Raw genomic sequence first — 12,224 nt, forward strand, 5'->3', positions numbered from 1 at the left:
CAGAAGGACATTCCCCGCGCATGCGCGCCGCGATCGAGCCCAGCGCCAGCAAGATCACCGCATACCACGCCTCTCACTATCCCTGGTGGTACCCGCTGGTAAACACAACGCTGATCAGGAGACCAGCCATGGGAGCGGCAATCAAGCACACCGGACCCCCCGCCATGCGCATGCGCATGCGGACATTCCAAACATGCCTGATCTACTGACTGATCGGTGCAGCTGAGCTGTCAAGTGTAAAAGAAGCAGACTCACCTGCACCGCTCCCCCAGCAGGGCAATAACAGGTTAATACACTACACATAAAAAGGCGGCCCATATCCACACAGATCTACGTTTTGCATGGCCCATAATGTTGCTATGCATCAAAGCAATTTAAACAAATACAATTTATTATCTAAACACTTAGCTAAACTACTCTAAACAAGATACCTCATTAAAATATAAGTATAAGCTATACTCATGTAAAAACAAATAGCTCCCTCTTGATGAACATGATCATTATGTATATATGAACAACAATAATAATTTGCATGTTAATTATTTCTACTGTGGAGAGCCTAATAGAAAAAACACAGAAATGTATACTTTTTGACAATGTACACAAAGGTATTGTTGAAAGCCAAAAGTGTGTATAAAGGCGAGCTAAGACATTGGCCACGTTTATTTCACCAAGTGTTATCTCTACCAGAATGGGTGAGCCTGACCGGTTCCTGACGAAGGGCTCGTATAGATGCAATAGCTGTAACATGTGTCAATTTATGAAGCCCTCGCAGCACTTCTTTTCCCACAGTCCACATAAAAAGTTTAACATTGGTAGCTATATTAACTGTAATACAAGTTTTGTAGTTTATCTTATCAGTTGTGGATGTGGGAAGAGATATGTTGGTAGAACTACGAGGGCTCTAAAAATTAGAATGCAAGAACATTGTAGACTAATTCGCAAAGGGGATCTGGAACACCCAGTGTCGAAACATTTTACGCAATGTAGTAAGGGCAGCATAAAGAACTTCACGTTCATAGGTTTAGAGAAAATTAAAAAACAAGAGAGAGGGGGAGATGTTCTCAAGACTCTGAATTGTAGAGAATCCTTTTGGATCTTTACGCTCAGAACAAGGTTCCCAGAAGGAATTAATGTGGAGTGGACTATAAACCACTTCATAAAGTAATCATGGACTTTATGATAGAAAAGTACGGATTCGTGTAATCTAAATAGAATTGTTCTAATATCTACAAAAAAATAATAATAATAAAAATGTATTTCAATTTTGACAGCATTCTTTGGGAACAGACCTGATAATGATTTTTGTAATACACTGTGTGGACATCATATGACAGTTTATATGATTGAACTTGTTTATACGAATTGTCTATAGATAACAAATTCTTGTGTTGATGATTCATTATATGGTTGGTTTGGGATAAGAACAGTATCAATTATAAATCTAAAATCTTTAATAATGAAAAAATTGCTCAAAACCTGGCACAAATATAAAACTATTGGTAGTCCCTCACTTCCATTGTAGTATAATGGCTTTCAACAATACCTTTGTGTACATTGTCAAAAAGTATACATTTCTGTGTTTTTTCTATTAGGCTCTCCACAGTAGAAATAATTAACATGCAAATTATTATTGTTGTTCATATATACATAATGATCATGTTCATCAAGAGGGAGCTATTTGTTTTTACATGAGTATAGCTTATACTTATATTTTAATGAGGTATCTTGTTTAGAGTAGTTTAGCTAAGTGTTTAGATAATAAATTGTATTTGTTTAAATTGCTTTGATGCATAGCAACATTATGGGCCATGCTAAACGTAGATCTGTGTGGATATGGGCCGCCTTTTTATGTGTAGTGTATTAACCTGTTATTGCCCTGCTGGGGGAGCGGTGCAGGTGAGTCTGCTTCTTTTACACTTGACAGCTCAGCTGCACCGATCAGTCAGTAGATCAGGCATGTTTGGAATGTCCGCATGCGCATGGCGGGGGGTCCGGTGAGCTTGATTGCCGCTCCCATGGCTGGTCTCCTGATCAGCGTTGTGTTTACCAGCGGGTACCACCAGGGATAGTGAGAGGCGTGGTATGCGGTGATCTTGCTGGCGCTGGGCTCGATCGCGGCGCGCATGCGCGGGGAATGTCCTTCTGATTGGATAGTAGCGGTCTGATGACGTCACGAGATATCGCGAGATTTGACAGACTTTGTGTATTTAAGTGGCTGTATATCGTGTAGAGGCACTTCTTGACAAAGTGCTTTGCACGAAACGCGTTGAAGGGTTGCGCCCCTCTTTTTAATGCCTTGCCAATAAAGAAAGTTTTTGCCAGACCTGTTCTCTGCTGGATGCTGTGCGCTACACACCTACATCTCTGCTGTCGGATTAGTTAGGATTTGTTATTATACGGATGTGCCTCTTTTAAAATATATGGATCTAAAAATATTTACAGTAGGGCCCCACTCATACGGCGGGTTGCGTTCTTGGCCGTCGCCGGAAAGCGAAAATCGGCAAAAAGCGGAACATAGCATTTTCCAAGTCCACCACCAATTTTTACGTCTTTCCTACCGCTTCTGCGCATGTGCGACCTCCGCTGCTCCCCGTTCTGCGCATACGTGACCTCAGCCGTCCCCCTTCTGTGCATGTGCAGACATGGTGGCCCCCTTCTCTGTACCGCCATATTGGCGCATTGCCGAGAAGCGGGGTCCAACTGTGTATAATTTTTCACATAAGTCCACAAGAATAATGATGCCACAATTGGGTTTATTTTGTTCTCTCTCCTACTGCAGCTTTCCAGAGCTGTATGCTTTGTATTCCTAATTTTAATGCAACAGTGTGTGTTTGCAAATTAACACACTACAAAATTTGGACTCGGTAAAAATATTTGCACCTGGATTGAAAACTGGTTAAGGGATAGACAACAGAGAGTTGTAATAATTTGAACTTTTTCAGGTTGGGCTAAAGTTGTGAGTGGCGTACCTAAGGGATTGGTACTTGTACCCCTGCTTTTTAACTTGTTTGTTAATAACCTTGAGGTTGGCATAGAGAGCAAAGTCTCTATCTTTGCTGATGATACTAAATTGTGTAAGGTAATAGAATCAGAGCAGGATGTAATTTCTCTCCAGAAGGACTTGGACAGACTGGAAACTTGGGCAGGTAAAAGGCAGATTAGGTTTAATACAAATAAATATAAGGTTATGCATTTGGTAAACAAGAATAAACAGTCAATTTACAAATTCAATGGGGATAAATTAGGAGAATCCCTGATGATGGAGGATTTAGGAGTGCTTGTAGACAGCAGGCTTAGCAATAGTGTCCAATGTCAGGCAGTAGCTGCAAAGGCAAACAAGATATTATCTTGCATTAAACAGGGCAATGGATGGAAGGGAAGTAAACATTATTATGCCCCTTTATAAAACATTAGTAAGACCACACCTTGAATATGGAGTACAGTTTGGGGCACTACTCCTTAGATAAGACATTATGGAACTAGAGAGAGTACAGAGAAGAGCCACCAGGATAAGTATCTGTCTAAATTTAGCATAGGTTGAACTTGATGGACGTATGTCTTTTTCAACTTTATCAACTATGTAACACTATTAGTACCTTTTTTATTGGACCAAGAATAAATAATTCTACAGTTGTTCCTATACACAAGGTTAAAATATGCCAATAAGTCTCTTCCTCAAATATGTATTATTTGCTTGTTGGTCCAGTAGCATTAACAAGTTCCGTTGCAATTTTCTTTGTCTTTCTAATTCTTCTCTGTGATTTGCTGTTCTTCCACTTTCTCTCTCTTGCTAATTATGGCTAAAGAAAAAAAAACCCTGTGGATTAATAGTTTACATGTCTAGCCACAAATGTATGAATTTTTATTTATTTATAAAAATGTTTTACCAGGAAGTAATACACTGAGAGGTACCTCTTGTTTTCAAGTATGTCCTGGGCACAGAGTTATAACAGTACATGGTTACATTAAAAGAACAGAGGTTATACAGTCAATTCACAGACATTTTGGAAAATTGGGTACAGGGGATAAAGGCCTGGTGAGATTCAGATTGAAATAGAGACGCTTTAACATCAGCAAACGGCTCGTACCCTTTAGCGGCCTTTCGACTGTCCGCCTTTGGGGCGACGCAGATGTACACTTAAGGGGGTTCAGATTGAATGCAGCTGTGAATACAAAGTTCTTTGTCCTCTTAGCTCATTAAAATTCCAGTGGGTGGGGTTGACGTTCCACAAAGTACAAGCAAATGTTAACCCTTAGCAAGCTGGTCCTGTGCAGAGGGGAGCAGCTCTTGGGGAGCCCCCTCAGGCGTCTGCCTTTTGGGGCGACGCAGATGTACAGCCACTATGTAATTTATCGATTTCCCAGGAATATCAATCTGTATTTGCTACATATTAAATATGTTGAGGGTAATGATGTTAATACATGTATTTTGAAATCACAGAAAATTATCAGTTAGGGATATCTGATTCCAATTTGATTTTATTAACTTATTCTAATAATGCACCAACCCTGTACACAGCGCTTCCCAAGATAATATACAAGCAGTATACCATACAAGGAAAATACTGATCCAATGCAGGCGCATCATACCTACATGCCAGGATGAAATGTCCCACTTGTCTCTTGTATTCTGACATTAGATGTCCACACCATGAACAAGCCCCTGCAGCCGTTATCCTGACATTCAAGCTTTTGGGAGTCACACATTTGTTTGCATCTAACCCACTGCGAGTAGGTCCTCATTTTTTTTATTGGAGAACATTTTTTTTTTTTTTATTGTGTTGCACATCAGTTATTCACTTGAATTATTTGGGACCTGTCTGTGCTCTGTTGTATTGGTGAGGCGTGTCTCTGTTTTAGTAACATAATTAAAACCAATAACCATGCTAAAAGACATTGCAGATGGGATCCCCCAATGAACGATGCGGTAACACAGATTTTCATACACTACATGAGGCAAATTACAGTTCCTGGGCCATGGTTTCCAGCTGAGCCATAATTAGTCATTTCTCCAATTTCAGTCCAAGAGCCATGCACAGTACTTAAAAGGTTCTCCAAGAGAACTTGGCAAAAGCTAACATCTTGTGCTACTGTTGTGTCTGGCATAGTAATTGGAAGCTTTTTCCAAGGCAGTTATCTGTGCTCCAGACTCCAAACTAAATATTCAACTGGAAAAGCAGCCAATTTATACAGGTGACTGCTAATAATAAAAAGAAGACGTTATATTTAGATCCGATTTTGCTGCCAGAAGAGAAATTGAAGTCGGTGTGTTCCGGAAATTCTCAGATTGTCAGAAATGTAACGGAGTACGTATGGTATATATACACACCAAGACCTGTTACCTACAGAATATAGAAACGTGGTCATGTTGCTCTAATCCGATCCTATTGCAGGTTTTACTGGCAGACAAGGTGTGTCATTTATCAAGAGGTTTCAAGTGGTTTGGCCTCACTGGGGGGCGAACCCAATATTTTGGGAGAAAACCTCGCATCAGATATAAGAATAGTGCTAGTTAAGGCTGACCATGTGGAAAAAATGGGAGCGCGCGCAGATTGATGGACATACTATATACGAAAAGCATGTACATAACGACGATGTACATACAGTAATGTATAAAAAAAAAAAATGAAATCGTCATGTTCATTCTCCGTGTACTCATCATTTCTACTGGAAAACCCATTAAAAAAAAAAGCCGACAAATGGCATCATAAAATACAAAGAATAAATAAATAACGTATACAAAAGTAGAGCTGCATGTTGATTTTCACTCGGGCAAACCCACCTTTGTGCTATTTCACAGAACAAAAACTCTGATGCTGGCACTACACCCAATGGACTGCCATCTCCCTTAAACCATTGTAGGGCTATTCCGCTTATTTACACGGCGGTACAATTACTCCCAACTTAAAAACATATAGGCTTCATTCTATATGAGCATGCCGCGTTCCCAACACCTCTTCCAAGTTGAGATCTGAGCCACAGAGGACGGGAAGAAGTGAAAGATGCTTCCAGAGTCTCACTGTGGATTAAAGCAAAGTGACAGGTGGGTTCCATTTAAGTAGCACATTGTGACTAGTACACATCCGTATGAAGAGTGGTACATGACTAAGAATAGCCAAGAATAATATGCAGAGCTGTAACCTAACTTGGAAAGACTAATACTTGATCAGAATGGATTTTTAACTATTTAATGGTCTCGTCAACCCCCACCGCACAATAAGAAGAATAGTTAAATGAATCATGTAGATTCATGTACTGCAGCTGTTTTGTCACAAAGTTTTCATGAAACCTAGGGAAGTGTATAGACAGCATTAGAAAGTGTCAAAACCCTCAATGTGGTTCAAATATCACTACCCTAAACTTATGCCAAGTGTCATCTTTCAAGTGTGCTCAGCCGTTTGCTGCTGCGGCATGTGTGCGACTAAGAAGGCATTCTCAGAAGCATTCTGCTGCAGACAACATTGATACTTGAAACACAGCAAGGTTCTCAGAGGTGTAAACCCACAATGGGGTTTAAATCATTCTTTTACTTCCAGTAACAATAGGAATCTTTGAATCATGGTCAGGCCCACTCAGTCACAAATGGAAACTTTTGGCCCAATTACAACTGGACTAACATTTCTAGCACAATCTAACTGGCTACAGCAATCTGGAGTGAGGAGTCTGTTGTAAATCTGTCACAATTTCTAACTCTTCGACACACAAGAGCCAGATGTAAAAGAACGATGAACCCAATCTCCTGGGAATTGTTTTGTACCAATCAATTTAGCTAGTTATTGCAATAGTAACTTTCAGACACTGAGACATTCCTAGTATCAGATCAATCTGGGGTGGGGGGGGGGGGAAGAAAGACTAGTATGCATAATAATGTTCCTCTGGGAGCTAAAAACGTCCAAAATATATTCATGGAAGAACAGAATCGGAAGATGAATCTCAGACTTTGGTATAAACCGACTCTGGGGAACCAAGCAGCGGAGCACACAGGCTGAGTGTCCTGGGACATGGAGAGGACCCTGCTGGCATGTGTCACTGCCCCAATATCATGGCCGTTTTGCCCGTTTCCAGGGGATAGGGAAGGTGGCAATAAGAGAGAGTGGTGTTAATGTCGGGTTGCAGGACGAAGCCGTGTGATCTGCACCAGAACAAATCCCATGCACCCACAGCTGGAAGGCCCACTGTGTTTCTTTCTTATTAATAAAGTAATTAAGGTGCCATCGTTCGTCAAACAGATAAAACATACAGTAAGCAGCAGCTATGCTTCAATTCCACCGGATACAAATAAGTAACGGTTACTTTAACCCAGGGGCGGCCAACTCCAGTCCTCAAGGGCTACCAACAGGCCAGGTTTTCAGGATGTACCTGCTTCAGCACAGGTGGTGCAGTCTTCGACTGAGCTACTGATTGGGCTGAAGCAGGGATATCCTGAAAACCTGACCTGTTGGTAGCCCTTGAGAACTGGAGTTGGCCACTCCGGATTTAACCCACTCAGTGCCTTATATACAGTGTATATCATGAAAGGAAGCACTCTGGGGGCCCCTTAGGACATATACACTGAATCATGTGGTTCTGCTCATTTGCAGGGGGGACCTACACGTTCAGAGCTAAATAGAACTGAGGTCCCGTCCCAATCACCAGGATGTAATCGTGTGAGCGCTCAGGAAGCGAGGACATTTGTCTGCCAGGACAGTTTGCCACCGCAGGTAATCTAACCCCTTACCCTAAATATAGTCCATTACCCTAACATGCGTAAACCGTAAACCCCTACAGAGGTTGAATAGCTAGTTAATTGTACCTTTCCGCTGGAGGGATTTAGATAGAGGGGGTGGGAGGAAACTGATGCTTTAGGAGCCAAGATACAAAATGACTACTGGAGCACATTGAATGATTTCTCCCTCATCACACGTTGGCTGCTGTATAACTCGGACAAACTGACATTTGCATTAAAGAAAGAGCCTCTGCGATCCTTACAGCTGCCATCGCCCCGACCCTAAACAGTAACTCAAGCTTTAAACACTGGCAGACATTGAATGCATCCACCTGAGAGGCAGACAAGCGTCATTAACACAAAAGGTACAGTCCCAACTTAGCTGCTCCAAATCTTTTTTTGTTGTTGTTGTACAAATGACAGTCCCGTTTCCTTGTTTGCCAGAACCACATACAGGCATACCCCGCATTAACGTACGCAATAGGACCGGAGCATGTATGTAAAGCGAAAATGTACTTAAAGTGAAGCACTACCTTTTCCCACTTATTGATGCACGTACTGTACTGCAATCGTCATATACGTGCATAACTGATGTAAATAACGCATGTGTAACAGGCTCTATAGTCTCCCCGCTTGCGCACAGCTTCGGTACAGGTAGGGAGCCGGTATTGCTGTTCAGGATGTGATGACAGGCGCATGCGTGAGCTGCCGTTTGCCTATTGGGCGATATGTACTTACTCGCGAGTGTACTTAAAGCGGGGTATGCCTGTACTTTACTGCTCCAATAGTTTTCTACTGTTGAGCAATATTGACTTAAAATCCTGTATTTATTTTTTGCAGGGTCCTTAAACATGGCTAGTAAATGTGATTAAAAAAAAAACCCCAGATAAACCCTAAGGAACGAGGTTGCCAATTTGCAAAGCTACTGAACAGATCATGGCTAATGCGTGTTATGTAACCGAGTGCTTTTACTTGATTGCAACTTCAATATAGATATTGCCAAGTGGGACAGCACCTTTAGAGATATGCGACATCTTTATTTAAAACCTTACCTAAAATAATAATAATAAAAACACATTATTAACCCTGTTGCTAGCAGTGGGACCTGCTCTTATCCATTTCATACCTGAGGATTTTATTTTAGGCTTGGTGCAATGCAGAAGTGTGGTTACCATCAGCTAAACATCCGAAAAATTAAGGCGTTCTCCATTTATCCAGTTGTTTCACATGACCCTCTAAAGAATTCTCTAAACGCAAGACCATTCAGTATAGGATTTGCATCCAGGATAGTGCTAAAGAACAATGGGATATAAGCCCCAACAAGGGTATTTATAGGATGGTAAGCCAACATCTACAGTGCCTTATCACCATCACAGCTTCAACAGCCTACCGCAATAGGCTATTACAGAGCAAGGAGGAGCAGACGTGTAAAAGGCTATGGTAGGAGTAAAAATCCCGACCTGTACCAAGTCTGTTGCCATGTACCAAGCCATGGCTGGCACAGGGAGCCCAGACACATCCAGTTCAGATGGCAAGGGCATCTACTCCTCCTTAGCTTCCTTGTCCTTGCTGGGAGCAGGGCCGATGCTGTTCCACACTTCAGTATACAGCAGGGTCCCCACGAAGACGAGAGATGTGCCTGTCCAGTGCCAGGCAGTGAAGGGGTTACTGAAGTACAGGATCGAGATGATGAGGCTGAGGAACTTGCGGAGAGTGACTATCAGCGTGACGGTGAGAGAGGGGCACTCCGTGGTGAGGATGAACACGCCTCTGATGCACACGTATCTTACCAAGAGAGTTAAGGGAACCTAAAGAGAACCTAAAGCATAGGTATAGGGCATCCTAAATACACAAACACAAACCCATTATCCAGTGCCTGCTCTGTGCTTTGTAGGTAAAAGGTCATGCAAGGAGCGCTGGCTTCCTGTACTTGATACACTGAATCTGCAGGCCGTGCAAACATAGCGTCTTAAAGATTCACAGAGCGTGAAAAATAACCCGCGCCTGCAGACAGTACTACTGTGCAGGACAGAGAGTATTTAGGGAGGCCAAGCTATCTGTATGAGATGCACACAGGTCTTTCAGGGAGAAGCAGGTATCAGACATGGAGTTTGTGCAGGGGGTAACATACATACGACACGGACCGTGTAAAAATTATTCTGTCCGTTTTCAGCTTAGGGCACAGGGACTCCGGGGTCATAACTGTAATCATAACGAGTAAGTTCTCTGCCGCACTCCCCAAGCACAGGATAGGAGATTCAATTCAGGACATCTCGGTCACATGCAGAGTGTGTACACTGACCCCCGAAACGCGTTTACACTAAGTATTCGTCAATAAAGGATCGCATATCTTGTGCGTGGCGAGTGCTGCGGAGAACTTATTCTTTTAATCACCATTTCACGCAGTAGAGGGCCTTGCAATATTTCTCCAGACCCAGCCCCAGGTGTACCCATCTTCCCCGAAATACTACCATCAAGTGCATGCGCGTTTCATTTCTTCTGCGTGGGCATCGCTGGAAGCCCCACTGATGGTTATATAGTATCCCAATGACAAGGATACTGAGTGATCACATTCATTAGCAGGTAAAACCACATGATGGGCATCTCCACCCCCAGCACAGGCACCTGGAACGGCTCTGCAAGAAAAAGGAACAGCTCAATCTCTGGGGGATTTCTAAAGCATCTCAGCAAATAAAAATACCACGTGTGAGCACTTTCTCGTGTCTCAGACAGGTCTGCAACCCTGTCCTTCCCCATTATCTCCTGGCATGCAATGCTTCCACTGCAGCCAGGGATTCTGGATAATGACATGTAACTGAGCACTCACACAGTGGGTCACTTTTTGCTTCTGATCCGTTAACCTGATCCCTACCGCATTACACAGCTTTTTCAGCACAGCGCATGTTAGAGAAGGGCAGAGCCAGCAACCCTACTCACAGACCGCTAAGGAATCTCAGGAATATAGCAGCAAGGCTGATCACTGCGATTGCTATTTCTGCATGTGACATATGTGAGCAAGCCTCTTATTAGAAGGAAGGAACCCATCCAACACAGTGCACTGATCCAGCAATGCCTCAAGCTCAATAAACAGGTGCAGCCCAAGCAATGCATTGAAACCATTCAGAAAGATCTCCGTGTGTTACATTGTTCAGGATATGTTTAATATGTTACTCCACATATATTCTCTAAAGCCTAAATCTACAAAGTCCTGAACGTGAGAATACTCTGATGGGAGTATTAATATTCTAAAAGTACTTGCCCCATCTTATTTATTCACTCAAATCAACTCAAATTGCATTAATATTCAGAACTTACATCAGAAAGCTTAGTTTTTGAATGCTACAGGCTGTTAATATAAAATGCTTTTGGTAAAGACTAATTTATTAAATGAATGAATGGTTCTGCAGTGATTTGACTTCCTGAAACATTGAGTATTGCGAGACACAATGGCGGCCGTGGTCACGCGCCGTCAGGGTAAATAGAGGGCTAGAGAACTGGTTCTAGCGCAGAGCGGGTGGGAATCGGAATACCCAAGGGGACAAAGCAGAGGTCCCAGTGCTTCATTTGCAAGGCGATGCACAGCACAACGCCTCATCCTGCAAATAAAACATCTCTCTGTGTGACCTCGTCCGTGTTCCTCTGTGCGCGGCAGACTGTAGTGAGCTCCTGAAACGGGTGGGCAAGCAACAGGTCAGGCTTTCAGGATATTCCTGCTTCAGCACAGGTGGCTCAGTGTTTGACAGCTACCTGTGATGAAGCAGGGATATCCTGAAAACCTGACCTGTTGGTTGCCCTTGAGGGCTATTGAGGACTGGAGTTGCCCCAGCCCCCTGACTACAGCTTTCAACACGGTTCTTGCCGCCCCTGTGAAATGGTTCTGGCTGCGTGCCTGTTATGAGCAATTACCACTTTGTCACTGCACTTTCATACATTACTTACCGCTCTGACTGAACTTAACAGCGTGGTTATAAATATCAGGGGCAAAGAGCAGAAATCCTGGCAGGGGCAGGGCGTGCTGTGAGGGGACAAGGAAACAGATCAGATCATAACTAACACACACACACACACACACACACTTTAACACCTAACTTGCCATGCGTTGCGGAGGTAAGAAAGTAACAGAGCGATTTAACCTCAACATTCCGACGGGTAAATCTGCGCCTTCTGCACCGCTGGGAAGACGTTTTATTATGGACATAATATTAAAGACATTGTAACGCTGATAAAAACTAAAGGTGTTTGTTTTATTCTGGACTGGAGATCTATTCAGATTGAAAAAATAAATAAAAAAAAGGGGGCAGAAATTAAAGTTAGGCACAAAATGTATGGAGGGCCCTTCCACGTGCCCGCAGTAAGGACATTATAAGACAACTCGTAATAGGATAACACACTGAAATGGTATTTAAAAGGCTGGAAATGGAAACATTTGTCCTATTGACATGTACTCCGTGGTTGCCAGTGCTCAAAGGGTTAACACTCATACCTCTGTTTTGAGGAAGAGACCAAAAAAAACCAA

General features: G+C 42.7%; 1 protein-coding gene across 7 annotated transcripts in view; it reads right to left on the reverse strand.

Annotated features, from left to right (window-relative positions):
- Positions 1-3,150: 3,150 nt before the first annotated feature.
- Positions 3,151-12,224, reverse strand: part of SLC35B4 (solute carrier family 35 member B4) — a 28,523-nt gene continuing 19,449 nt past the window's right edge. For 3 of the 7 annotated variants that reach the window (XM_075599353.1, XM_075599352.1, XM_075599354.1), the window contains 3 exons: positions 11,648-11,723; positions 10,269-10,344; positions 3,151-9,493 (listed from right to left, as the gene is read on the reverse strand). In XM_075599353.1, coding sequence (XP_075455468.1) covers positions 9,250-9,493; positions 10,269-10,344; positions 11,648-11,723 — 396 coding nt within the window. In that variant the 3' untranslated portion in view covers positions 3,151-9,249. The remainder of the gene's footprint in view (positions 9,494-10,268; positions 10,345-11,647; positions 11,724-12,224) is intronic. The other 4 variants (XR_012801592.1, XR_012801590.1, XR_012801591.1 and 1 more) reach the window with 4 other exon arrangements.

This window comes from Ascaphus truei, chromosome 5 (assembly GCF_040206685.1).
Source record: "Ascaphus truei isolate aAscTru1 chromosome 5, aAscTru1.hap1, whole genome shotgun sequence".
Taxonomy (NCBI): domain Eukaryota; kingdom Metazoa; phylum Chordata; class Amphibia; order Anura; family Ascaphidae; genus Ascaphus; species Ascaphus truei.